Source organism: Aedes albopictus, chromosome 2 (genome assembly GCF_035046485.1).
Source record: "Aedes albopictus strain Foshan chromosome 2, AalbF5, whole genome shotgun sequence".
NCBI classification, from domain to species: domain Eukaryota; kingdom Metazoa; phylum Arthropoda; class Insecta; order Diptera; family Culicidae; genus Aedes; species Aedes albopictus.
Window position 1 is genome coordinate 60,403,449 of NC_085137.1, and position 27,167 is coordinate 60,430,615.

The 27,167-nt window shown below is 39.3% G+C and overlaps 1 protein-coding gene across 3 annotated transcripts in view; it reads left to right on the forward strand.

Annotated features, from left to right (window-relative positions):
- Window positions 1-27,167, forward strand: part of LOC109421653 (putative inorganic phosphate cotransporter) — a 49,590-nt gene that overhangs the window by 21,375 nt on the left and 1,048 nt on the right. Inside the window, exons 1-4 of one of the 3 annotated variants that reach the window (XM_019696175.3) lie at window positions 7,184-7,445; window positions 21,542-21,867; window positions 25,662-26,537; window positions 26,958-27,090. In XM_019696175.3, coding sequence (XP_019551720.3) covers window positions 7,421-7,445; window positions 21,542-21,867; window positions 25,662-26,537; window positions 26,958-27,090 — 1,360 coding nt within the window. In that variant the 5' untranslated portion in view covers window positions 7,184-7,420. Of the gene's footprint in view, window positions 1-7,183; window positions 7,446-20,582; window positions 21,423-21,541; window positions 21,868-25,661; window positions 26,538-26,957; window positions 27,091-27,167 lie in introns of those variants that run through there. The other 2 variants (XM_019696174.3, XM_062849741.1) reach the window with 2 other exon arrangements.

Genomic DNA, 27,167 nt, shown 5'->3' on the forward strand with positions numbered 1-27,167 from the left:
GTTTACAGTGAGCACATTTTGCGGATGAGAGACTCCGTGGTTGAAAACTGTAAACAGAAACGGACCCCTTTGGTAAGAAAGTTGGAGTCTCGCGATGCTCGCTACGTGTTGGGTGAGAGACTACCATACTGACTTGCTAGTTTCGTTCACGTGTATGTGAATGTTTTGTAAACGTTATTCGTCTATCGGCAATGTCCTGGTGTAGAATAATGTTTCGGTATTTTCTGTGAGCTTGCTCAGAGTTTGTGCACCACTCTTGAGTTGAAGCCGTTTGTATGTTGTATTTGGAGATTTATGTGAATGAATGAGGTCATCTACGTTATGTTCTGTCAAACAAGTAACTTCCATAGACCTGGTGTTGTTTCAATAGACTCTCAAGCTAAATTTTCGGCCTACCCCCTATTTTCATGTTTCTTCTGTTAGTGAGCGTATTAGAGAAATAATGATTAGATTTTCGCTGGAGACCGGAGATTAACGTCGCTGATGGTCAGTAGCAGTCAAGTTTTGAGGAACTTTACTGTAAATAGAGAAGGAGTTGACTTCGGTTAACGATGATCTTATATGACCCCGAAAATCAAAAGTTGTCGATCTGGTGCGTCTTGCTTGGCCTACGAAAATTTGATTGGCTATTGTCATCTCCATTGTTCAATGCCAATCAAATTTTCGTACTTTTAGTGGGGAATGTTGTAGCAAGTACGCTTTATAATTTAATATGTTCATTGGTAAATTTAAGTTATTTATACTACTCGTTATTTTGTTAATTGTTCTTTGTTAATTTATTCAAGTTCATGTTAATTCGTTTTTCATATTTAATTCAAAATGTAATCACCGCCAAAAGCACTCCGTAAGAATATTCGACTGAGTTACCGACGCCTAAATATGAGTACCTTGAGTTCCCTTCGAATCAGCTACCAAGAAAGCGCGTGGCTTGGCATGCCTTTTTCGCGCCATGATGCCGCCCGTTCGTCGCTTGGGTCACGGCCAACGACCCGCATGCAAATTAATTGAAGATGCGTTGACCTTTCTTGTTTCGGCATTCCACGCATGTCACGAACCTTGGAGGGGAAGTTGACTGGAGGATTTGAATAGGCCGTTGGAAAGAGATGCACGACTTCGGGGAACATTGCGAATAAATTTCTTTAATATTCGGATTCGCAAACTTGACCTTCGGTTAGGTTCGCGAAGTCGTGGGACAATGCCCAGAAATTTCGCGGTATCTGAGGATTCCCCCAGCTTCAAATCGTTCACTTTGTTCCGTTTCGTGGAAGAGGCAAGAACGGTCAGTTTTTGTTTCCGTGCCGTGGTGTGTTTGAATAGGTAAAAGTGACATGTTTCTTTAATAAGGTGTTAGCTAATTACATTGTCCCCCCTCTAGTTAAGCGCCAAGCCAATCTAGCGCTATTCGTTCAGTTGAGTTAGTAGTTCCTGTGTAGTGTCGGTTATTGTACAAAGAGGTAATTGTAGAATTTGATAGCAATGCAGTGATGCTCTAAAACATGTGCGTTAATTAGGTACGTGGCAGCGAAGGCAGAGCCGACACACCATCCAGTATAGTGAGACCGTTTTTGACCCCACGTAACGGCTTCAAAGGTCCCGGGGTACACCTGGCCGGAGAAGGTCGCGATCGCCAAAACCGCACCTTTGGCAGGCAAGCCGTCCATTTGAACGAGCGTCATCCGTGTGAGCATCTTTCGAGCCAACCACGCCGTCCAGCAAGCAACCGTTGCGCAGCAGTACCACGCGCCGACGGCGCCTCAACGTTTTTTCGCGCCAGCTGCAGGACGAAAGTGAGCGTTTGTACCGCGCTCCAGACGCAAGCCCGCGTACCGGTGTGGGAGACACCCATCGTCACCGTCGTCGTCGTTTCCATCAATCGCCTCCCGAGGCGAGAGCCCCCGGCAAAGGCCGGGCGTGAGCTCCCTATCCAGCGTCGTCTCCCCATCCACAAAGGAAACCCTAGGTAGAAAGAGTGAGTAACATTGCATGCAATATTATGTTTGTGTCGTCCATGGCCATGTGACTCAGTAGAGGCACAACATATTTTTGTTGCTAGTCCGTCCATTCCAACCATGACGGCTCTAGCATAGAAACCGGCGGAGAGCGAGTGTATGAGATCGCCTCCCGTCTCGAAGTTGCCACTGTGCTAACCCGTCTCCGCAAACCCAGACGGCGATAGCGTACCCACTCACCCGAGAGTGAGAGACAGCGAGTGTTCTGCATGTCGGAGTTCGGAGCAGAGTAGAGAGAAAGAGTGTTGTTTGGGCCGAGGAGAAAGAGCGTTGCGCATGCGCAGGTACACCCTAAAATGAAACAACACAGGCTTGTGTACAATGTACACAGGCTTGTGCACAATGTACACAGATTTGTGTACTACTAGATCAGCCTCCACCCCTGTGTCAAATGTACACAGTCACTTTTCTGGCTCTAGCGCTGGTATGGGAGCAAAGTTCATAACTAATTTTCTCTGAACGATGACATGCATTATCAGGAATCGATCAGTGCAAAAATAATTGTTAATTTTGTTTTCATGCCAGCGCTGGAGCCGGAAAAGTATCTGTGTACATTTGACACAGCGGTGAGGCTGATCTAGTAGTACACAAATCTGTGTAACTTCTGTAACCGTGTAGGGAAGAGATTGGAAGTTGAGCACGCACACAAGAGAAAGACTAGAGGGAAGTTAGAGGGATGAGTATTGCTTAGGCCTAGGCATAGAAAGCGAAAGTGATAAGGGGAAATGTGAATAAATCCATGTATAGTTTGTAATCTGAGCCCCATGTAGTTTGTTTCCCATGTATGATGTCCCTATGAGCAAGGTCGGAAGGTCGAACATTATAATTGTTGCCGTTGAAGATTTTGCAGTTTAATCCATGACACGAAGGAAAATGCTCGCTGTAGTTTGAATGTAGTTAGTTGATGTTTTCTTAAGGTCTTATGTTGCTTCGCGTCCGTTTGTAGAGTCTCTTGAGTTTTCTTGTGTAATTTACTGGGTAGTCGGCCCGAATCCGATTTTGGACCGTTCTCTAGTCTTCCGTGGACTGGGACAGGTGAACTTTTTGGACTGGGCCTGTGAAGAAAACCCCCGCATTGGTGGCTTGTTCCCGGCCGGATATTGGAGGGATTTATTTGTAATTTTCTTTGGAGTTCGTCGTATCCACTCGGCCACGAGAAGTACGACGGCCTTATTAGAGTCAGCCAGTCAGCTTACCCATCAAGAAAACTGACCCTTCCCTTAAGAAGGTCTCAAGCCGGGCAACGCTATCTTTGTTGGATGGTCTCCTAACGGAGTGGCGCATAAGCCATCCAATCGTTAACGGAAGCGCGACAGGCTGGCCCCGTTATACTCTATGGGCACGAAACATGGACCCTACGTGCAGAGGACCAACGCGCCCTTGGAGTTTTCGAACGGAAGGTGTTGCGTACCATCTACGGCGGAGTGCAGATGGAAGACGGGACTTGGAGAAGGCGAATGAACCACGAGCTGCATCAGCTGCTGAGAGAACCAACCATCGTCCATACCGCGAAAATCGGGAGGCTACGGTGGGCGGGTCACGTCATCAGGATGTCGGATAGCAACCCGACTAAAATGGGAGAGTCATCCGACCGGTACAAGAAGACGTGGAGCGCAGCGAGCTAGGTGGGTCGACCAAGTGGAGGACGATCTGCGGACCCTACGCAGAGTGCGGAACTGGAGACAAACAGCCATGGACCGAGTGGAATGGAGGCGGCTACTATGTACAGCAGAGGCCACCCCGGCCTTAGCCTGACCGGCTTCGGCTTCTATCCACAGGTTAAACATTTGATCCGTCGTTGATTGGCTCTCACGAAAACAATCCTGGTATTCGTCGACGAAGGACTCCTCAAGAGGTCTCAGTCTGTTGAACAGGAAACGCGGCTTATATGCCGAATTTAAAAGGGTAATCCCTCTGTAATTGGCACACTTAAAAACTGTGGGAAAACAGGTTCTGTCTAAGGTGGGACAGAATTTAAATGCTGCTGTTTTATAATGCCCAACGTCACATTCAGGACCTTCCTCAGGGACATTATTGCGAATCTTTTCTGAAATCCGCATACTGGCCAACAACTTGTGCGCCGACAGCCCATGCGCCGAGTCGTGCGCCATACAAATTGTAAATAAACAAGTGTCAAAATGGTTCGCGCCAAGAGCTCTATCTCTCTTAGGGTTGGGGTCCTTTTTTTGTCTAAAACATTGAACTTCCTTGAGTCTGGAAATAATGTACAACAAAGATGTTATTGACGGTAACAACGCTTTTACTTCATTAATAGTGATTTGGCTAGTGAAAAACTTGGCGCATAGGCAATCGGTGTGCAAATTGTGCGCTGGTGTGTGGATTTGAGTTAAGTAATCGTCGCAAAGTGCCCAACACACATTATACCCTGGCGCGCAACCTAGAGGTCGAAGAGAAACTTGTCGAAATGCTAAAAATTCTCGAGAAGCTCAATATCATTTGCAAAATCTTCGTTTAGTTGAAATCGTTGTTGACATGTGGCTCAAAGTTTTCCTCGTAAGAACTGAGTGGCCTGTTCCATTGATGGTTTTGATTTCATAATTGAAAATAGGTCACAACTATAATCAATCAAGCCTTCGATAATAGTAATCCCTGCTATAATAATGTCGACACGCATAATTTAGTAACGGTGTAGAAGCTTGTGCCATACTTAAAAGAGCCCATACTAAACATTCTCTCCCTATCACCTTTTAAAAATCGATCAACAGAAAATTTCTTTCTATCTCCACAATAAATGCGGCTTATCTCTAGGGCGTTTGCCTCTTCATTGACATCGTAGAAAGTTTACGACACTACACTGCTCATTATCGATCCCATCGATAGGAGAGTAGATCAAGCTCAAACTGTGATTTGCCGTACATGTACCCGTGCAGTGCACTGTACAATTGCGACGTTTGATAACATCGATTACTGTTTACCGGCTTTATTTTAATTGCACCGGTGCGGTGGTGCATTCCGAGCGGTAGCCGGTGGAAGCGAACTGATAACAAATGGTACCTATTGAATTATCACGTGGATCGACAGCTCCTTCCTCTGTTTGTTGTCATAACCTCGGCTCGGAGCACAAAGCATCACAACACAACACAACACTATTTGCCGAGAGGGGTTTCAAACGCAAATGTTGACTTACATACATATATTGCGGTCACCTTGACCGTGAGTGGCCACTGCGAAAGAACGCCAAACACCACCGACAGGAGGATCCTGACATTTCGCAGCACGGTCACGTCCAGGGCATTATTCCCTACGCGTAAGGTTAGCAGTTAATTGAAAACAATATCGCTACGGGGATTGAATCGCCGATAATAATATAAATGGCAAAACGATTCAAGCGTTACAATACATGCCGACACTTATGGTGAGTCAAACGCGATGTACCTACCGGTACACGTGGTTCTGATGGATATTGTGGAACTGCGAATCGGCAAGTTCAGTATCAAGGTTCGTCGCTGTGAGCGCGTCTAGCTCGTAGCGTCCGACACATTCGGACGTAGGGGAACCTATGGATAACGGCACAAGAGTGAATATTTGGCGATGCTTGACATAGTTAGTTCCGTGTTTGATGCGAGATCTCATAATAAGAGACATTATTTTCTTCGTCTTCTTGGCGTAACGTATCAACTAGGCACTTCCATAAACATTACTGAGAGCTACCAGGCTTTGTACTGGACATTGCACCCGCTCGCTGATGGTGACCTTCCGATCAACTTTTCAGTGCAAAGTGCAGCCCCCTCTTGCATCCCACTCTTTCTCGTGTTTGTTTAGGAGACTGAGTAAGAAAAAAGAAAATTCTAGCTACGCCAATAAGCAATATGAATAAAGCTGAATAAATACTCCTTACTAAATCTATGTAAAGCCGTGAAGCATATCTCTGTGAATCTTCACAGAGATCTGAGTAAAGAGTATTTACTCAGCTTTATTCATATGGCCTAATGGACTAGGCCAAGGCCAATATGTAATCGAGTCTCCACACCATCAACACTCGCTTTTTTCACAATCCCATATCTCTTTCGTTCGGCATAAATGTCACTCAGTTTTTGGATTCGACTGTGATAGAACTTAACTTTGGAATGGCTTTCCAGTCTTAACAAAATTCAAATACAGCTATTTAGGCTTGTCCTGAGTTAAACAAGATTAAATTGCTGTATTTGAATTTTGTTAGGACTGGAAAAACCATTCCAAAGTTAAATGCCACGTGGGCAGAGCTCGCGATTTTCTCCCACTAGTCTATGATTTTATAGAGCATTTTAGCCATCAGTAATCTCACGCTCCCATATTCATTCCATTGCATTCTTTTTGTTTTCATGGGTGCTCACTTCTAACAAAAAATACAAAAAATGAAACAAAACAAACAACGCTTCAATCCTTTGTTTTCCGTAGGATGAAAATGGAAGCCTCATGCTTAATAAGGGAATTAATAATACGCTACTTCAGAATCTAAGCCACTTTAATAATGTCATAGAATACTTCTCTGAATTTGTCAAAAACAATCAAGTTCGTCATTTACATTTACCATAAAGAAATGATATCCCAATCAATCAAAATTCTAACGGCGTTTATCAACTATGTAATTCTTAGGATTTTGAAATTCTAAGGCAATTTATTACCTTCAAACCCGACCGAGAATCTATGACACGGCTAGCTTCTAGCTACTCATTATTGATATTTAACGCTGATAAGCGCTGATGACAATCGACCATAAAATCAAGTTTCATTTGTGCAAACATGCGACTATGTCGGCATGAACATATGCCTAGCCGCGCTGTTCTTCGTCCTCTTGAGATATGGCTACGACAGAATACCGACACTAGCCAGTTACTACCGGATTGTGGACGGCTACTCCGTGCTACTATAAGGAGGAAATATGTGTCATGGTGTCACATCATAGACTTGTTTTTGCGTAAATACTTAATAAATGCAAATATCGTTAACAAGCTGATCGAGCTTGGGCCCATTCAACATCGTCACAGAAGCCTATCTGAGAGAAAACCCAAAACCGAGTTCAAACCAAACAGGTTTGTAGTATCACCCACCATACTATTGATATCGAATGCGAAATGCATGCATCATCGTTCGGGTCTGATAAGGACAAGAGTGACGAACAACTAGACCCCTATTGGCATCAGTCAAATATTTGCTCCAGATAGGTGACCAACACGGAACACACAGGAGAATAGGTTCGTTTCGGTTTTTTTTTTCGATCAGTAACCACGCGAGGCTTCTCGACACACCACCACTGGACTAGAGGAGGAGCCATCGTGTGTGCAACGTGATAGGACATCATCCTAGAACTTGTCTCAGTTTGTGCACGCTGTGATATTCGCTCAGTGAAAAATTCAGCGACAGGTTATGTGCATCGCATAATAAAGTAATAAAGCGGGGTAATAGCGAAAATGGTTCGAAATCGCCGTGACGAAGGTGAGCAGGACTAAATTTATAGCTCCTTACTCGGTTAAATACTTGTAATAGTGGTTTATGGAAAAATAATGTTTCTGCAAAGTGATTAAATTCAATATACAGCTGTCAATTCAAAACCATCTGACGTCAAGTAGGCAACAGACATTCCCTGAAAATATTAAGCAACACTAACAAACAATGCATAATTCGTTAAGTTAGAAGTGATTGCATTCTTTTCGTATTTGTTTCACACGCTGCGGGAAATAAGGCGGTCGTTTTAACTATATATAGAGGAAACGGGTATTCGAAGTATGTGTACTAGACGCGGTCGTGTACCTAACAGGAACTTGCCGTTTTGGGTTCACTAATCGGTCATCACCGTTCAGCGATCAATTAGTGCATTGATAGAGTACATATTGCATAGTCATCAGCATCACGGATATGGACGTTTTCCACGGAACGATTACAACCTGATGCGATGCATCGCATCGAAGTATGTGGTCTTATCGGTTGATGACACTACGATGCAGACGCATCGAATCAAGCATTTACTATCAGAGAACGAATGGTTTCGAAAATTGTAGTTCGAATTTATCCAAGAGACCAAGAATATCTCACCAATAACAAAATTAGTTATGATGGCAAAATTTAAAATTCAGAAGTTATCCTACACAGTTGTAGATCATTTACTAACAGACAAAAAATGACATATTTTAATATGATATGATATTATGATATTAACATGTTATTTTAAGCTTTTCGTGAAGAACTCATAAATGTTATGTTTTATTAAAGAGGACGGAATTTATTCTTCAATCGCGTAACCTAATTTACAGCTCTTCTGTTCACCAGGGCACTGCGTAAGCGATTCCAATTGGAAGCTGTACTTACAGGGGATGGCCAAAATGTTTGGGATAGGCAACTTTATTTCTCTCACAAAAAAGTTCAACAAGCTGTAACTTTTCATAGAGTGCAAAATCTCAAATTTTGACCGATTATCAGCCTATTATATGTGCATCATTGTTACAAATTTAAGCTCGATTGGTTAATCATTCACGAAGTTAGAACCGTTCTCGTAAAACACTATTTTTTAGACAACAAATTTTTGAACTGTCATATCTCGGAAACAAGTGAACCAAATTAAATGAAATTTTTAACGTTTATCAACAATATATTAATACTTGATACGACGTTATAATATATAATTATTAGAGATATCTCGAGAACAGAAGTTGAAAATCTTTGGATATCAATACCAAGATTCAATGACATTGATATAAAAAAATTACATTTTTTCGAGAAAGATCCAAAAAAAATTAATCCATGATAACTTTTTTCAATGTTCAAAAAGTATATATGTTTTAATAACTTCTGAAGCATTAATATAATGTTAATAAACGTTCAAAATTTAATTCAATTCAGTTCACTGGTCTCCGAGATATGACAGCTCAAAAATTAATTGTCTAAAAATAGTGTTTTACGAGAACAACGGTTCTAGCTTCGCGAGAGATTGATGATGATGATGATGGTCCCGCCACATACCCCTACAAAGGATTGAGCTAGACGAAATATCTTTAAGATAATTATTACAGTAAAACCTCCATGAGTCGATATTGAAGGGACCATCGACTCAAGGAAATATCGAGTAGTGGAACAAAAATCCTTTAGGAAGCTTTTTGGGGGGACCATCATAGTAACCCAGAAATTATTTTTCAGTATGGAAAAATGTACCTCCATGAGTCGATATCGAGTCAAGGAACATCGACTCATGGAGGTTCGACTGTAATTATGATCAATGTAATCAGATTTTGCAAACTAAATACGGACTGATTATTTCTACAGATATAAACAACATTAGAATTTGCCATACTATACAGCAAAATCATAAATTTCAAAATACTGCTGCTCTCAACTACAGATCTTTGCAAGCATTACTAGTGATCATGAAAGATCAGAAAATCAAAAATATTGCGAGGATTGATAACGTTCGCGCGATGTCAAAACAGTCGGCAATATTCTCATCTTCAAGAAATTCCCGACATTCAACTAGACAACTCACTACTAATCTACAGAATCCTTCAACAGTATAAATATTCCATTTGATAAATAAATACAAAAATGTCATTTATACCTGTCACCGCGCGCGAGACTCAAACTTTTGTAGACTTCTCAAAAAAAGTTCAGTTACTAAAACTACATCAACAATTATGAAATCCATCATCATCATCAGGGCGAACATAATAGTCTACCAGTGCCCTAATAAATGAATAAAAATAAACTACAATCAGTCATACAAATAATCAGCTCACAAGAGCATCGTCAAGATACAAAATTATTAAATTGATAAAAACAATGATTAACAAGTTGTTTAAAAAACAGCTTTCACGTGTGAAATACATAGTCTCTTGAATTGTGATATTGTCGCTGCACCCGTGATGTAGTCAGGCATCGAATTGAAAACATTTATGCCTTTATAATACAATGAATTTTGTGAAGCACCATGTAAAAAATTGGGTGTTCTTATCTGTTCCGCGTTACTAGTGTTATATCTATGAAAAAGTTGAAGAGGTGAATGAACCCGTTGGTTTAAAGCCTCTATAATATTGCGATTTTTTTTTCGACTTAGACTTTGATGCAATAAATTTCGTCGTACTCATATTTCGCTTTCGATTTCGCTGTCACTCTCAGTCGCAGGGTTTTTGCAACTCGCCCGACAATGTGACAGTTTTCGCCGGTCGTCTCAATGTTTACCATTAAGGTCTTTTGTTCTCGGTAGACCAACTGGTCATGTTTACACAACAAAATCAGCTGGTTCACCGATGTTTACGTTCATCCTTATTGTTCTTGGCTACCAGCTGTTTATGTTTTCATAACAAAATCAGCTGGTTTCGCCTGAATCGGGGAAAGAAGGCGAAAATGTGTCATAAATGTTAGGTTAGTACCATATTAGGGCGAGTTCAATTTCGTCGCCAAAGTCTGATTATTCGTAAAAAATACAATAATAAAAAAAAAATATCTATGAATGTCACTGCCCACTTCCTCTTTCAATTCGATCAGACAAATATCGAGGTAGCAAACCATTTATTACTTTAAAAATGAACACCATCGTTAAATATATTATTCTTTGCTTCACCGATAACCATTGTAACGCGTCCAACAAAAAAGCGGAGGAAGTGAATCTGTTGCATCTTAAAATCAAACGCATTATTTTATTTTGCAAACGCTGTAACCTCGATATTTGTGTTTCATTAGCCAAAAATAAAATTTAAGGGCAGAACTCCAAGTGAGGTGAGATGATCGATTTGTACAACTGTATTTTACTACTAATAGTTAAATCGTGTTTTAATCTGCAAAGAATTCTATACTTCTTGGCTATTTTCTTGATAAGATTGTCAATATGAGAGTCAAATTTTAAGCTGTCATCAATAATCACGCCAAGATATTTAATTTCTCTAACGCGTTCAAGGTTCTCCCCATCAATACTTAGAGAGACATTTACATTACTACGACTCCGCGAAATTATCATAAATATTGTTTTACTGATGTTCAATTTTAATTGTTTGTACTTCAACCATCTACTTAGAGAATGCAAATCTTCATTCAAATGTTGTACGGCTTCATCTATATTTTTAGCTGCAATGAATAACACGGTATCATCCGCAAACAGGTTAATATCACAAAATCGTAAAACCCGTCGCATGTCATTAATATACATTATGAACAAAATCGGCCCTAATACACTTCCCTGCGGTACACCAAAGTTACATTCCACAGGGCTAGACACAGAGTTATTAAAAGCAGTCCTTTGGGTTCTTCCACACAAATAGCTTTCAAACCATTTATATGCAGTACCCGAAAATCCAAAGCGCTTGATTGTTTTTAACAATAAGGGCCTAGAAATTGTTTCAAAAGCGCGTTTAAGATCCAAAAATACAGCAAATATAGTATCTTTACGCTCAATGTTTTCTCTCCATTTAGCTAACACCAAGTTCAATGCGGTTTCACAGGAATGACCTTCCCGATAACCCGATTGCTCTGGTATTAGTAAGTTGTTAATGTTCAAATAATTCAATAGCTGGCCTTTGACTACAAGTTCTAAAATTTTTTCTAGTGTGTGCAACATGTTGATGGAACGAAACTCTTCGGCTTTAATCGTCCCAGCAACTTTTTGAATAGGAATCACTAAAGATTCCTTCCAAACCTGTGGCACGTGCCCAGTTTGCAATGATTGATTTACCAAGTCCAGCAAGTTGTGTCCAATGACATGAAAGCAATCTTGTATGATTTTAGCGTTAACATTATCAATACCAGTCGTTTTTTGCAGCGAAAAGCAAATTTTTCTAAGTTCTTCAAGCGTAATAGGGTGAAAACCATCAAATCTACATCTACTATTAACTGGCTGCTTTATTTCGTCCGGTTCATCAACTAACTCTATAGAGCGGTTAATCGATGAAACGCTATCGACAAAATATTTGTTAATATTTGTTAGCATTTTTTTATTCCAAACAACTTTCCTGAAGACGTTAATGTTGTAATTTTTACACCAATGGAGATAGAGGCCTGTGTTTGGAGGTTAACCCCAAAAACAGGTTTTTAAGTAAAACATACATTTGTTGAATTTTTAGACCCATACAATGTTCTGCAAAGTTGTATGTATCAATAAAATACACAACTTTGCCGAAGACATCAAAGCTGTAAGAAATAAATGAGATGAGCTATATATAAATTTATGATTTTTTTCATCCACTTTTAGGGATAAACTAGCTGTACTCGACAAACTTTGTCTTGCCTACTGCGTTTTTTGACGTTTCAAGTCCCTAGCCAAGCGCCCAAGTCCCCAAGGAGTACTTTGTCCGTCCACGACCGTCTACTGAGGAGATATGACCATAATAAAAAAAATCCTTATCACGATTTAATTGCAATCAAATCTACTTTGACAGAAAAATTCATGGCTACTATGATGAAATATAAGTTGAACCCACTTTCGTCTTATCTTAATAAAAGTTCATTGTATTGACTTTATTCATATAAAATTTCAAATTGTTTTCCAGAAGAATTCGTGAGTTGTTTGGCTCTGTGAGAGCGTATGAACCCCCGATAAATCTTAATATTTTATTCAATGAATGGGATTTGTACTAAATAGTGGAAATCTTATAAAAGGCAGTGGAAAACGTCTTTTAGAACAAACTAACCCTTATTTGAAAGCTATTTAGATTTTCTTTCTGATAAGGGTATCCTCATCTGCACCTTTTTGCTCCTACGAAAGATATTTATCCCTAAAAGTGGATGAAAAAATCATAAATTTATCTATAACTCGTCTTATTTAATTCTTACAGCTTTAATGTCTTCGGCAAATTTGCGTATTTTATTGATACACACAACTTTGAAAAGTATGGGTCTAAAAATTCAACAAATGTATGTTTCACTTAAAAACCTGTTTTTGGGGTTAAATTTCAAACATAGGCCTCTATCTCCATTGGTGTAAAAATTACAACATTGACGTCTTCAGGAAAGTTGTTTGGAATTACAATTGCTACAACTTTGCCGAAGACGTCAACCCTCTATCTCAACAATTAAAAGAAATAATTTTGTATCTCACTTTTAGGGGGATTGATCCGAAAACTCTAACTGTCAAAAGATGGCGCTGGTCATTCCCGTCAACTTTGCCGAAGACACCATTGCTCTATTTCCTCAATCCTGCGAGCTATTAATTAAGAGCGTGAAAATGGGAAAATGAACCATTGTGCACCCCCTGTATCTTTGATGTTCTTGTTGAATGAATGTTTCCTCAACGACATGTTCAATCGAGATAAAAATAACAATCACAGCAAAAATAGATTCTAACATACATTTGTTGTCAAGTGATCCCAAATCCATTTAAGCACGCTTGAGAAATCGATCGGAAAATAAATTGTTGATATATTTTGTATAATTATTTGTAGCGCATGTAAGAAGGAAAGCAAATATAATTATAAATAAAAATAATAATTTATTTAAGTACTATTTGTGTAATATCTCGGTAACAGAATGTCAAATCAAAATAAAATTGAATAGCGTTCTACTTGGATGATAAAGTTTTCATTTGTGCTAAAAGAATCCAAATCCAGGCTAAGAAAATTAATATGAGACATTTTGTCAAATCTCAAAAATAGCTGAATTGTACTACTCCCAATTGAAATGTCCAATTGAAATTCAATTGGGCCAAGAATTGGGCCAAATTGTGTTTAAATGCAAAAATTTGCAATTATTTAGTTTTTCACGTTTTTGTGGTCTTGGAACTAAAGGTGTACCCTGGTTTTATATTTTTATCAGAAAATTCAGGAAATTTGGCGCAACATGAGCATGAGCATGAGCATGAGCATAGATGACCGCACAATTCGTAGTTGCTACTCCGTGATTGACCAGAGCACTCTAAATTGCACAGGGAACCAATGAATAGGGCTTGGGACTAGCTTACTATTCTCAATGTACACAGTTCGAGAGCTCTCATTTTTAATAGGGTCAATAACGGCGCCGGCCACGTCCTTACGGTCATCGAGGATGGGAGGGATTGTTGGTAAGACAAACGTTGGTATAAAGACCGCGAATCGCTGCATCTCCACGTTTGTCTCAGGAAGGACTTTTTGTTAGTAGGGTAAGGTACATTGTCAGTCCGGGAGTCACCTATGGTTGGTGATATGATTTGACAATGGATCAATATACACAAACCGCCGTTAACAACCGACCACTTTTCGACGCAAAAACTAGCCAAAAAGAAAATGCTATCGCGCGTCTCCATTCCACTAGGGAGCAGAAACCTTTAGTCTATTCCACACAGAAATACACTGAACGCGACTCACTTGTCGGCGCCCGGATTTTTTTTCTCGACCGGCGAGCCCGAACTAACACTTTTCACTCTTCTGTGTAAATGCAAAAAATGAAAGAAAATATTTATTATCAACTAAAAGTGTATTGGGAACTAGCGCCGATGGGAAGCGAAAAATTAGTCCTGTTCAACGACGTAGGTTGAAATTGCTCGAACATGCTCCATCCCGCTCTTCCCCGTTTGTCGACAAATGGGTAAGAGTAGGATGCAGTAACTTCGAGCAAGTTCAACCTACGTCGTTGAACAGGACTATTCGGAACCGACTCGATCCACCGCACACTGTTTTCAACCGCGTCGATTTTAATCTTTCTCGTTCACACTGCAGCGCGATGGGAAGCGAAAAATTCGGAACCGACTCCACCGTCGAAATGCTCACTTCGAAATAGAAAAAGAAAAAATCGAACCACTGAAGTAAACGCGCGCGACACCGGCACCCGGACGAAATCCTACCACACACTGATGAACGCTGGGTCCGCCGCCGTCGAAATGCTCGCTTCGGAATAGAAAGAGAAAAAATCGAACCACTGAAGCAAATGGGCGCGACACTGGCACCCGGACGAAATCCTACAACACACTCAAAATTCAGGAAATTTGGCGCAACATATCAAAAAATCAGAGATTTATGTTTTTTAGTTTTTGAGATATGATTTTTGAATATTGAGGGTCATGTATTTTAATACCGTCGTTGAGGGTCAGAATGGGTCAAAAATGCATGTTTCAGTCCTTTGAACACTAGAATGCGATCTTTGGTAATGCATATGTACAAATGATGAAATACTATTTGGAGTTCGTCAATTTTCCTTAAAACTATAAATGTATTTAAATTGACCCATTCTCGCTCCTTCGAGGGGGTGAGAATAGGTCAAGGGAACCAAATTTGTTCCGCTTTTTTTTTTTTTTTTTTTTTATTTTTTATTTTTTTTTTTAATCAAAAAATAACTAATTGCACTAGAAACCTATTTTTTTAACAGGAACCGATGGCAATTACATACGAGGATGACACCATATTTTTTTTTTCATTCGATATTCACAATATTTGATGAGATATTTTCGATAATGTTTTGACCCAATCTCACCACTCTAACCCATTGTTACCTCCAGCGACGGTACTAGCTGCTCTAAAATTGCCTGATATTGTAAATCCTCATAAAACTATGCCTTATATTGCATTTTTGAGTGATTCCTGGTCTTTTCGATATCCATACATGTATAAAGATTAAAAATACATATAATCAAATTTTAAAAATGTATGGGATAATTTAACCTTTTATTTTCAAAAAAAAAAATCATATCTCAAAAGCCAAAAAACATACATCTCTGATTTTGTAATATGTTACGCAAAATTCCCTGAGTTTTCAGATAAAAATATAGAACAAATAGGTATACGAGACCATGAAAACGTGAAAAAAAAATTACATAATGCATATTTTTGCTGTTAAACACAATTTGGCCCCTTCAACGTATTTTTCTCAAAACTAAACAATTCAATAGCTTTCAAACAAAAAAAGTTGTCAACTGGTAATGATTTTATGAAAATATAAATAGTTTTTAAAACCCTTGATTTTTAGGAGCATCCTTTTAATAGGATTGGTCATTCTAATGATAAAATAAAAAAAATACGGGTCTTATTATTTTCGCTGAACTACAAACCTACCAAGTTTCACGATATTCGGAGTTGCACTCTATCTTTTTTCTATGGAATGGCTGAATAGCTAAGTTGTACTCCTCCCAAATACTTTTCGAAAAATATCTCGGTAACCAAATGTCTAATCGAAATAAAATTCAATGGCGTTCTACTAGGATGTAGTAGCACAGACAAACAGACATATTACTTAGAAGAAAATTGCTTCAAAAACATCGTTTGGCATCTCACTAGCCACTCTATAATGCTCAATCCGAAGCATTCATTTGCATGTGTTGTTTCCCTCGGCTCGATGTAACAATTTAGCAGGTGACGACTCCCCCGTGACGTCATCCATTCATAAAACATGAATGAAGGTTCATGATTGAGTCATTTTATGTAAACATTGATCGGCGTCGCGTTCATTTCTCTCCAAAATTGAGAGGTGATGTAGGCACAGCAGCGCCACCATGACACATGCGAGCACAGTCCGAACCACACGTTATTTTGAAAAAGACCGTTAAATCGTGCGATGATTTAGATTTGAGTAGTATGTCTGTTTGTCTGTGGTAGTAGCTTTCATTTTAAGAAAATCCAAAGCAGTTGACTGAGAAACGTCCGCTATTTTTTTGTAACGCACGCACACACACATACACACAGACACACATACACACATACATACATTTGCTCAATTCGTCGAGCTGAGTTGATTCGTATATGGGTGTAAGAAAGGTAAAAACAAGGCACTATTTCAACTGTTTCAATTTGAATTCGATAAGATGTGGAAATTTTTCACGATACAATTCGACATGAGTAGAAATTTACACCACCGCTTTTCTCCACGGCACTTTATCCAGTACGAAGGAATTTTGAAATGGCTGAAAAAATATCTGTAAGAATAGCCGAACTAAAAATGGTGTTTTTGATAACTATCCGTGCTATTTTGTTGACATCAGAATTTATTTATTTATTTAAAAACAAAAAGAGCGGAATGTTATGTGAATATGGAAGATTTGCATCAGTTTTCTTAGTAGGGATACATACAAAATGAATGAATATTATGCATCCAATGTACAATAATATGATTTCACGAACGTCCGATTGTCTATGTCTACAGTTTATAAACAACCAACACCAGCTTATGATCCAACCTCAACGAAATATGCTCATACTACAAATACCACCCACGACGTTGAGCCAACAAATGAATGTATGTAATATCAACTCAAAGTGAATGGAGAAGAGAAGGTATACCGATATGAATGGGACTCCCATGTATGTAGAGAAGAAACATAACATTCTCAGAGAGCATCGGTCGTATCTTCGAAACCACACTCAAACAGGCATGGTATTGCAACAGGTTGGAAACACAACAGAATTCGAACTGCGGAAAAGTATTGATATTACTTTGAAATAAGAGATGACGAACTTATTGAAACTACCGCCAGAGCCGTAGCGTGGTCCCATGGCGCCCTTGGCAAGCATCCAGACTGGCGCCCCACGATAATTGGGCATTGTTAGTCATAAAAAATGTAGTTATTCATTTTGTTTTCAAAGTTTCTTTAGAAGATGGATTTTGGGAGTCGCTCAAACATTTTCCACAATGTTTTTCTCCAATAATACGAGCAAAAGTACGAACACACTTTGCATTTCAAAAATCTCTCTAAGACCAGCACAATAATTAGAAATAACTTTTCGATTTCCAACATAAATGATGCAATAACTTCTTCAAGAAATCGTACAGTATTTTTTTCTTTTCTGGATTTTTTGTTCAACCGAATTTTATTTTTCACTACTTAACTGAATTTTGGAGGTAGGAATCCACAAACGATCTATGTTACCAATTTTCAGCGATTAGTTTAATTGGTTTTACCACAATTTTACAAAAACTTTACAAAAGGTTCCTTTGGAAGTTAAATCAAAAATATTTCGAAGAATATAAGTATGAAAATATTCTGTAATCATAAGATAAACCATGGAAATGGAGGAATACCTGGATAAATTTCTGCAAAAAATCTCTGTGAGTTTTTGTTGGAGTCTCTGGAAGAGTACATGCTGGAATCAATGAATGAAATTATGCAAGAATTTCTGGAGGAATTCTTGCAGATATATCCGGAGAAAAATCCAGGAGACATTTTAGCTAGTTTCCAATGGATTTCATGAAGAGAATTACAGGAATTCCTGGAGCAGTTTGTGAAGAAATACATAAAGGAAGAATTTGAAGAATTTGTGAAGGAATTCCTGACAAAGTTAAGAAACATTATTTCTCTGGAGTAATTTTCTCACAAAATCCTTGGAGAAATCTCCGAAGGAATTCCGCATTTCAAGCCTTACTTTACCAAACCCCGTATCTAACAAAATTCACAAACGGGGAAAATCGAAGGGGAAGTTCGCTGTTCCCATAGCAACTCATACATTGAGCATTTCAGAAACGTGAAAAATCCGGGTATTTTTTCACAAATCATCCTCAAAGGTGAGTGATACAAGTAGTCTTTAACGAAATTCAACTCCTCATATGATAATCTCTTTTTTGTGTACATATGTTACATACAGTATTTAGAGTTTAGAGTTAGGCTTGATTTATGATTTTCTGGAGGAATTTATGAGGAAATTCATTACGGGTTTTCAAGAATCTAGTAGAGAGAGCAGAGAATCTAGCAGAAATTTATTGAGCAATCTCTAGAGGACATGGGACAATTTCTGAAGGCATCAATGCAAGATTTTCCAGGCGGTGTAAGAGATTTCTTCTTTGTACAGGAAATTATAGAAGGCTTTTGGAAGTAAACTTTGGTCGAATTTCTAAAGAAAATTTTAGAAGATTTTCTAAAAGAAACAAATTTATGAAAGAATTTTTGAAGGAATTCTCAGAAGGCATTTCTTAACAAATTCTTGGAGGCGCTTCTAAAATCTCAGCAGGAGTTTCTGTAGGAATCCATGGAAGAATTATTGAGAAAATTTAATTAAGGGTTTGAAGATATTTTTGCAAGAATCTCTTTAAAAATTTCGGAACTCCTCCTGGAGGAATTTCAGAAGGAATGTTCGAGAGGAATCTCCAGAAGAATTTTTGATTTGATATTTTTAAGAATCTCCGAAGGAGTTTCTATGAAAGTTTCTTAAGAAGTTTTTCAATGAAATCCTGAAAGAATTTTTGGAAAGTTCTGAAAGACTTTTCGGAAAAAAGCAGCAAAAAAAAAATAAAATAATTACCTGATAAAAAAAAGAAATTCCTGGATTTGTTTCGAGGAAATAAAAAAAAAACTCACTGATAGTTTTTTAAGTGAAAACGACTTGGATAATTTCTCCTACATCTACGAGAGATTAATTCCAAATAAACATTTACTGGACATAACAATAAGATCATCTGAATATTTTCCATTCAAAATACTTCTAGTGGACATTGTAACATATATCAATGAATTCGAAGAAACTCTCAGAAGTAATTTCTAGACATTACCCAGTAAGAATATTTTGAAAGTTTCAAAAAGAAGCTTCCACTAGAATTTCGAAAGCATATTGAAATTGCTCCCTTCTGGGTAAAGTCTCTCTAAACAAAAAAATGATGTTGCTTTGCACATAAAAAACTCAAATAGTTTTGCCTTAGGCCTTTTCGGCGCCCCTCTGAAGCTGGCGCCCTTGGCGGGGGCCAACCTGGCCAACCGCACGCTACGGCTCTGACTACCGCATCTAATTCTCACATCTAATTCTCAAGATGTTAGCCAGACAACTAATATAAACATGTAACAAAATAGTTATGTTAAATGAAGGTTTAACCCATACCTGCTTCCCCTTCTTCTACATGGCGAAATATTCCTGTACGGAGCCGTGGATGGTTCGTAATATCCTCTGTTCGAATACTCCAATGGAGCGTGGATCGTCTGGACGCATTGCACAAGCCCAGCGAACTTTGTTTGATCGTAGGTTTCTATGGAGATCAAAGTACATTTAAGTTTTTTACGCGTTTTTTTACACGGTTTTTACGCGGTTCCATGGCCGTCATAAAAAAACTTGAATGTATGTATTGCATACTCGATGCATGCTCGATTTCCTGCCACAATATGTCTCAGGATTTCGCTGCTGGTGTCGTTGTCGACGTTCACTGTCGGTGAGTCGAAGTGGTGGCCAGTTACCTATGTTGTTGGTGGCTTCGAAATTCTGCTTCCAGTAGGTTACTATCATTGTGTTGCTTGCCTCTAGATTTCTGTTGGCGATCATAAAACATTCGCACATCGTTCCGATTCGTGCTTTCCTCTGTATGAAGTTTCACATTCCCTTGGCGATGCTTTTTTAGTGTTGTTGACTTATTTCTCTTAGAGACGAACCAGTCAAGGGCTGAAAGTCTCTATAATAAAGCTGAATCAATCAATCAATTATTTCTCTTATATCGTTAGTAGTTTGTATCATTCTTTGTTGAGCCGGAAAGTATCTGCTAAAATTTAGTTCTATATACATTAGTAAAAAGCCCTGAAGTGCAATAAAAAGGACAGATTAAGAAAAAAAGAATTAATGGATATTATAAGTTGATAAACTAGGGGATTTGGTCCTAAAACATTAATACTAATAAATGTTATCTACAAACACACAACATCGATTTAAAGTTGCTCCTCTACATCGCCCTACGATACACAAGAGAGAGTGCACAACACATGCATGCATGTATGTATCGAACAAAATATAATCCACGTTCCCATTCATGTACACTTTGTCCAGAAACAACTCCATCCAGTCGGTGGGAGAAAACTGTCTCGTAAACAAACGACCTCCCCCTGTACACTTACCCACTGTTCAAATAAAAAATAAAACAATGATTCACATCTTGCTGCGCGGAAAGAATCCTTTTGTTTACGCGTATAAATCTCCCTAGGCCACGCTGTCTCTGATGGCAGTGTGAAGAAAATCCATTCACCTTGTTTCTGTGTTTTCTGAATTCTCTCTCCGTATCTATAGTGATAGAACCTATACCTATTTCTGTGAACCTAAGTGCGACACGTAGAGTGATATCGAACCGTCTGTTTCAGTGTCGACCAGTTCATGCATCTATCTACACTTAGTAGATTCCATAAGGTTTCTCAAAACATTGTTCTAGATACGACGCCTGGTAGCTGAATGTAACAATTTTGGTGTGCCACGAAACGAAATGTAGATTCAGTCTTTGTTCTGTATTTCGGCTATACATTCGAGTCGAATGTGTATTATAACGAGAAGTGAATGGAAGAATCCAAAAGAACGAGAGTCTGTGCAAACCATATGGCATGAAAACAACCAGTGGTGATATAGTGAACTTGAGACATAGGCAACCCGTATAGTTGCGCTGCTGACTGCAATAATGCATCATGCTGGTTGCCTTGCAATCATTCTAGCTGGCTTATCGTTGAATCGTGCATACTGAACGGAATCGACTCAGAGAGTACATGTTAAAAGGAAGCAAGCTTTAACTAACAAAATACCAACGAAAATATGTTCAACTGTTGCGGCAGGCGCTATGACTACCGCCCCATCGACCTCGCTCATCAACGTAATTATCATATTTTTAGCATATTGATCCTAAATTAGAAATGGAAATCTCTCATAATTATCAGGTCAAATTCAAAGACGTTAATCCCATCCCGACTGTTTATTTTTTTTTCTTTTTAGCGAGTGGTTTAGGCGTACGCCATGTGCAGACACTGCTGCTGTTCTTCGGCCTTACGGTGGCCTATGCCCTTCGGGTGAACCTTTCGGTGGCCATCGTGGCCATGGTCGATAAGGGTTCGAAAAATGATTTCGACCACTTCGACTGGAACGAGCAGACCAAATCGGTCATTCTGAGCAGTTTCTTCTGGGGTTACGTCGTGACGCAAATTCCGGCCGGCCAGCTGGCACAACGAGTCGGTGCCAAGGTGCTGCTGCTGTTTTCACTGGGGATTTGCTCGACGCTTGCCGTTCTGACGCCGCTGTTTGCCCACTTGGGTGGTGATAAGGTAAGTTGGATGGGGGAATCCATTCATGACTACATAGTTAAAACACCTTTCTATTGATATAATTTTTGAATCTGAGTCCAGTTGGTCACCACAACTCTTGCAAAAAACAAAACAGTTTGTCGCAAACTCTTGCATTTCGGAAAATACCTCGCTTGATTTGATATCTTAAGTGATTGCAGGATTTTTTCCCAAAATCATTTAAAAACGTGTGCTTCGGTCCCACATGATTTGACACTGACCAGTTGTGCTCAGACTGTATGAGTTAATATCTTCACCTTCGCCTAATTTTTAAACCTAGTTTTCCTATACCTAGAGTTAAACTTGGTTTAAAGCTGAAGCGGGGGTCAATAAATGGAGTTAAAGTGACCTCATTTTTATACATAACGTTCAACTTTTAATGGCTCGATCTAAGCTGTATCAATTAATCAGCAACTTTAAGGACAAACGCCTTGAAGTCCCGCTTCAACAGTTCATGAGAACTTCAGATGCACAAACCTCAAGAAGCAAGCTTCAAACAACTTCTTTTCCCGAACAGCCTCGATAGCTATGTAGTGTCGGTAGCGGTTGTCTCAATTGGCTAAGAATAACACTACGGACCAACTGTTCCAGGGGTAAAAGTCCACCAAACAGGGAACCCCAATCCAAGGTATCAGGCGACCCGTGCTGATGGATGAATGTATGGTTTTTTTTTATTCCTTGTTGGGTATCTAAGTCACTGCGGCCAGTAATTGTTAGATCTATTGTGGCATAAGTATGCCCCAGTTTTATTGTGTTATATCAAGTTGACGTATTACTATTGGTGTTAGCAATAATCAAACCTTGAGTGTAAGCCTGATCCCAACAATCCCAACAACATTGGGGTTTGTTCTCCATACATCAAGGGGTTCTGCCAGCCCCTTGTCGAAGAACCTATTTTTTTAACACTTGACTATCATGCCGAGGACCTGGGATCGAATCCCACTCCCAACAAACTCGCCAAATGTGAGTTCTTCCTTCGGAAAGGAAGTAAAACGTGGGTCCCGAGATGAACTAGCCCAGGGCTAAAAATCTCGTTAATACAGATAAAAAAAACCTATTTTTTTCAGCAGAAATTTCTGAACAACGGCACACCAAATGTTCCGAGTTGCAAAAGCGACATACATCATCCTGAAGTTTTTCAATTAGCTTCAGATGATAACGGCTCGGACAATGGCCTATTAGAAACCCAGTAAAAGTACTTAGATCTCTTTTTGGCAGCTCTAAAATTTTGCAAGTATTTACAAAGTTTGGTTTTATAAAAAGTTTGGACAGTCTCGCAAAAGTGGTGTTTTCCCAGATGGATTTTATTTTCTCATGTTCCCATGTTTTAAACTCCATTCTGAGAAAACAACCAGATACAGCACAACAAAACGGTTCTGGTTCTATGAATTGGTGAAACGAACCAAGTCTTGCTAGCATATCGGCTTGTGCGTTTCCATCAATTCCACAGTGCCCTGGAACCCAAAACAGCTTCACCTGATTACGGCGAGCTAACTGTTGGAGTGAATTAATACATTCCTAAACATGTTAGAGCTGCTTGGCTATCAGACATAATGCAAATATCCTGTAATTTTTGCGTAAGTAAATACTACTACATTCTAAAATTGCCTGAATTTCATAGATTGAGATATTGATAGATTAATCCCGGGGCCAGTCACGCCTCGTCGTTCACTTTCGAACCGTCAGTGTAAAACACGATCGATCCTGGTTGATTTTATAGGCTCTTATTTGTCCACAGATTTCAACCAGGATTAAACACTTCAAAAGCGCGTTTAAAATTGTACTTTCTGCCAAGACTTTCTACTCACCCAATCACCATTGTATGTGATGAAAGAGTCAATATGATTGTTTTAAGAATGTTTTAAGATTGTTTTAAGAATACTTAGATGCCCTTTCAGGCCAGCTTCAAAGAGGGTTGTAGCTCTTTTGACCTTCAAAGCACTCTTTTCAGTTTCCTATTGAACAAATTGATGCAATGGAAGTAAGGCCTGAAGTACACAGGATTAAATATTTGACAAGGAAAGAACTCAAGAAACAACATCAGTTTGAATTTGAAAATTCGATCGAGTCAAACAAGATGTTTGAGCATTGATTTCTTTTTGGACAAATATTTGACCCTGTGTACTAACAGCTTAAGTAAAATAAAGTGTCTAGCGCTTTGGATGGTGTACTTCGCATTGCTCCAGTAACTGAAAGAGTAGCTAATCTTCGAAGTTTTTCAAGCTCCTTTTGAGCTAGCCTTCCATTAGTTTTTGGCCACCAGACTAGTGACGCATAGGTAATTCTTGGTCTCACAAATGCCGAATAAATCCAGAAGATCATCTTCGGCTTCAATCCCCATATATTACCAAAAGTTTTTCTGCTAATCCATAGAGCCTTTGTAGCTTTAGTAAATACCTGCTCAAGATGCCGTTTCCAGTTTGGTTTGCTGTCGAGCTGTATTCCAAGATACTTGACTCAATCTGAAAGTTGCAAATGTGTTGCATTCAATTTTAAGTGGGTTATTGAAAAATTTCTTCTTCGTGTAAACGACACGATCAGGGTTTTAGAAGGATTTACATTTAAGCCTTCTTTATCGCACCACAAGAGATTAAGTTCAGGGCACTTTGCATTCTGTTAGTGATAATATAGTCATATTTACCATGGACTAATATGACAATGGGTAATTCTATTTACACCTTGTCTTCAAAAATGTTTAAGGTGCCCATTTTCTGAAAGCCCTCGCTAAAAAAGTAAGAAAAATGCATTTGGTTACTGAAATTGATGGACCCCCCGTTAGTTTGAGCCACACCAATTTTTGCAGACCCCTCGATTTTGGTCAAATGGTGGTTCACTTAAACCGTTATAACTCGAAAGTTTCTCCAGAAATTACCTCAAAACGAATTGTTGTTGAAACGAGGAAAGATAGAGCTACTGTTTACAATAATAAAAACTTGGGTCGGCCATATTGATTTTGGCCGCCATCTTGGATTTTTATACCAAAATATTTTTTTCACCATGAGGGCAACCACCGATTTTCAAAATTTTTGCATCAATTGAAAGCTGAGACATTTGTACATAACATACCAAAAAATTAGAGATGTCTTTTTCTTCTTTCAAAAGTTATCTGCCGTTTTGTAAACCATGCCACTATTGCGCACTGGGCCCGGTGCCGGCCGTTTATATAAATACAGCGTTATTTCACAGTGTTTACGAATACGAATTTAAGGTCTGAGTTCACTAATGGAAAGCTGAAGGTTTAAGCTTTTCAAAACACTATAAAAGTTATGAAAACAATGCCCGCATCATTGAGAAACAGTCAAAAACGGAAACGAACCTCCGATTTGGCCAAATTTTGCGGCACGCGCCTTTGTGTATACATGCAGGCGTAAACTCGGATGCTGTTGCATGTCGTTGCCGGTGCGCATGGAAATGTATGGAGAAAACGTGGCTTAATTTACAAAACTGCAGATAACTTTTGATAGGAAAAAAGACTTCTCTAATTTTTTGATATGTTATGTATAAATGCCTCAGCTTTCAATTGATGCAAAAATTATGAAAATGATTTATTTATTTTTTCCATTATTTTTGATGTAACAGACGACAGACTGTAACCAGACAGTTACAGTAAGACGAAATATAAGACCGAAAACGAACAATTAGTTACATCAGTGTCAAAACGTCGGGCAAATTATAAACCTGTTTTTTGCATTAAAGACTGCGTAGCCGTTTAAACCTTGTAGTAAAACCCCCAGTAGATCCCCCTAAAGATTAAAAAAATATATTTTATCTTACAGCTTGTGATAGCTCTGCGGATAGTTCAAGGTCTTAGTCAAGGCTTCATCTTCCCATCAACCCACACGCTGCTATCAAAATGGGCTCCAGTATCGGAGCGAGGTCGCCTCGGAACGTACTGTTACGCGGGTGCCCAATTCGGTACGGTGATCATGTTGGCCAGCAGTGGTTTCCTGGCTTCGTCATCCGTAGGCTGGCCTGGAATCTTCTACGTGTCTGGGGCGGCTGGTATCGCATGGACCGTGGCGTGGTTCTTCTTCGGCGGAAACTCGCCGGTCGAGCATGGATCAATATCCGCTGAAGAACGAGATTTCATCGAAAGCTCACTAGGCAACCAGGATCACAGCAAGAAGATTGTCACTCCATGGAAGGCTATTTTCACTTCGGCTCCGATGATCGCCCTAACGGTTGCACATTGCAGTCACAACTGGGGCTTCTGGACGCTGCTCACCGAGATGCCAACGTTCATGAAGAACGTTCTGGACCTGGACATCAAGAGCAATGCGCTGCTATCCAGTTTGCCGTACTTGGTTATGTGGGTGCTCAGCATGGTCTTCTCCCCGATCTCCGACTTCCTGATCAACAGACAGTACCTCTCTCGCGAAACAAGCAGAAAACTATTCAACACGATCGGTCTCTGGATTCCTATGGGGGCTCTGCTGGGGCTAGCCTTCGTTCCAAAAGGAGAAATCGATTTGGCAGTTGCCTTGCTTACTACGGCCGTTGGAATCAACTCAGCAACCTATCTGGGCTTCCAGGTAAACCATATCGATCTGGCACCGAATCATGCCGGTACGATGATGGGTATCACCAACTGTGCGGCCAACATCATGTCTATCATCGCTCCACTGCTTGTGGGACTGGTTTTGCATGACGCCGTAAGTAGTCTTGTTGGTCATGTGTACAAGAACATGGCACGCTATGTCTGAACCAACAGAATATAAAAATTGAATGTACATCGCGTTTCGCTTCACCAAACATCTCTATTCCAGCTACATTTTCATTTGCAGAAGGTTTTAAAATATTCTATCGGTGAATATTTTTCCATACATTTTGTATGGGAGAGAAATTGGACGAAATGAGAATTTCATGCAAATTTGTATGAAAAACAGCTAAAATGATGAAAAAATCAAAATTTCCCTCGATGAAATATTTTAAAACTTTCTGCATATGATAATATAGCATGAAATCTGACATTCTGTGGAAAGAAACCCGATGTACATTCAATTTTTATAATCTGCTAGTTCAGACATAGCGTGCATAGTTAATAGTTATATTTTTCAATTTAAATGTTTTAGACGGATCCGGTTCAGTGGCGAACAGTGTTCTACATAGCCGCGGGCATCTATTTCTTCGGTAATCTTGTGTTCATAACACTGGGCAAGGCTGATATTCAACCGTGGAATGAGCCACGACCGGATAAGAAAGATGGTAAGTAGTTTTGCTGGTATTGCCCAGACAACCAGTCATCGTATAAGATGTTGTATACGATGATAAAGTGGAGGCCT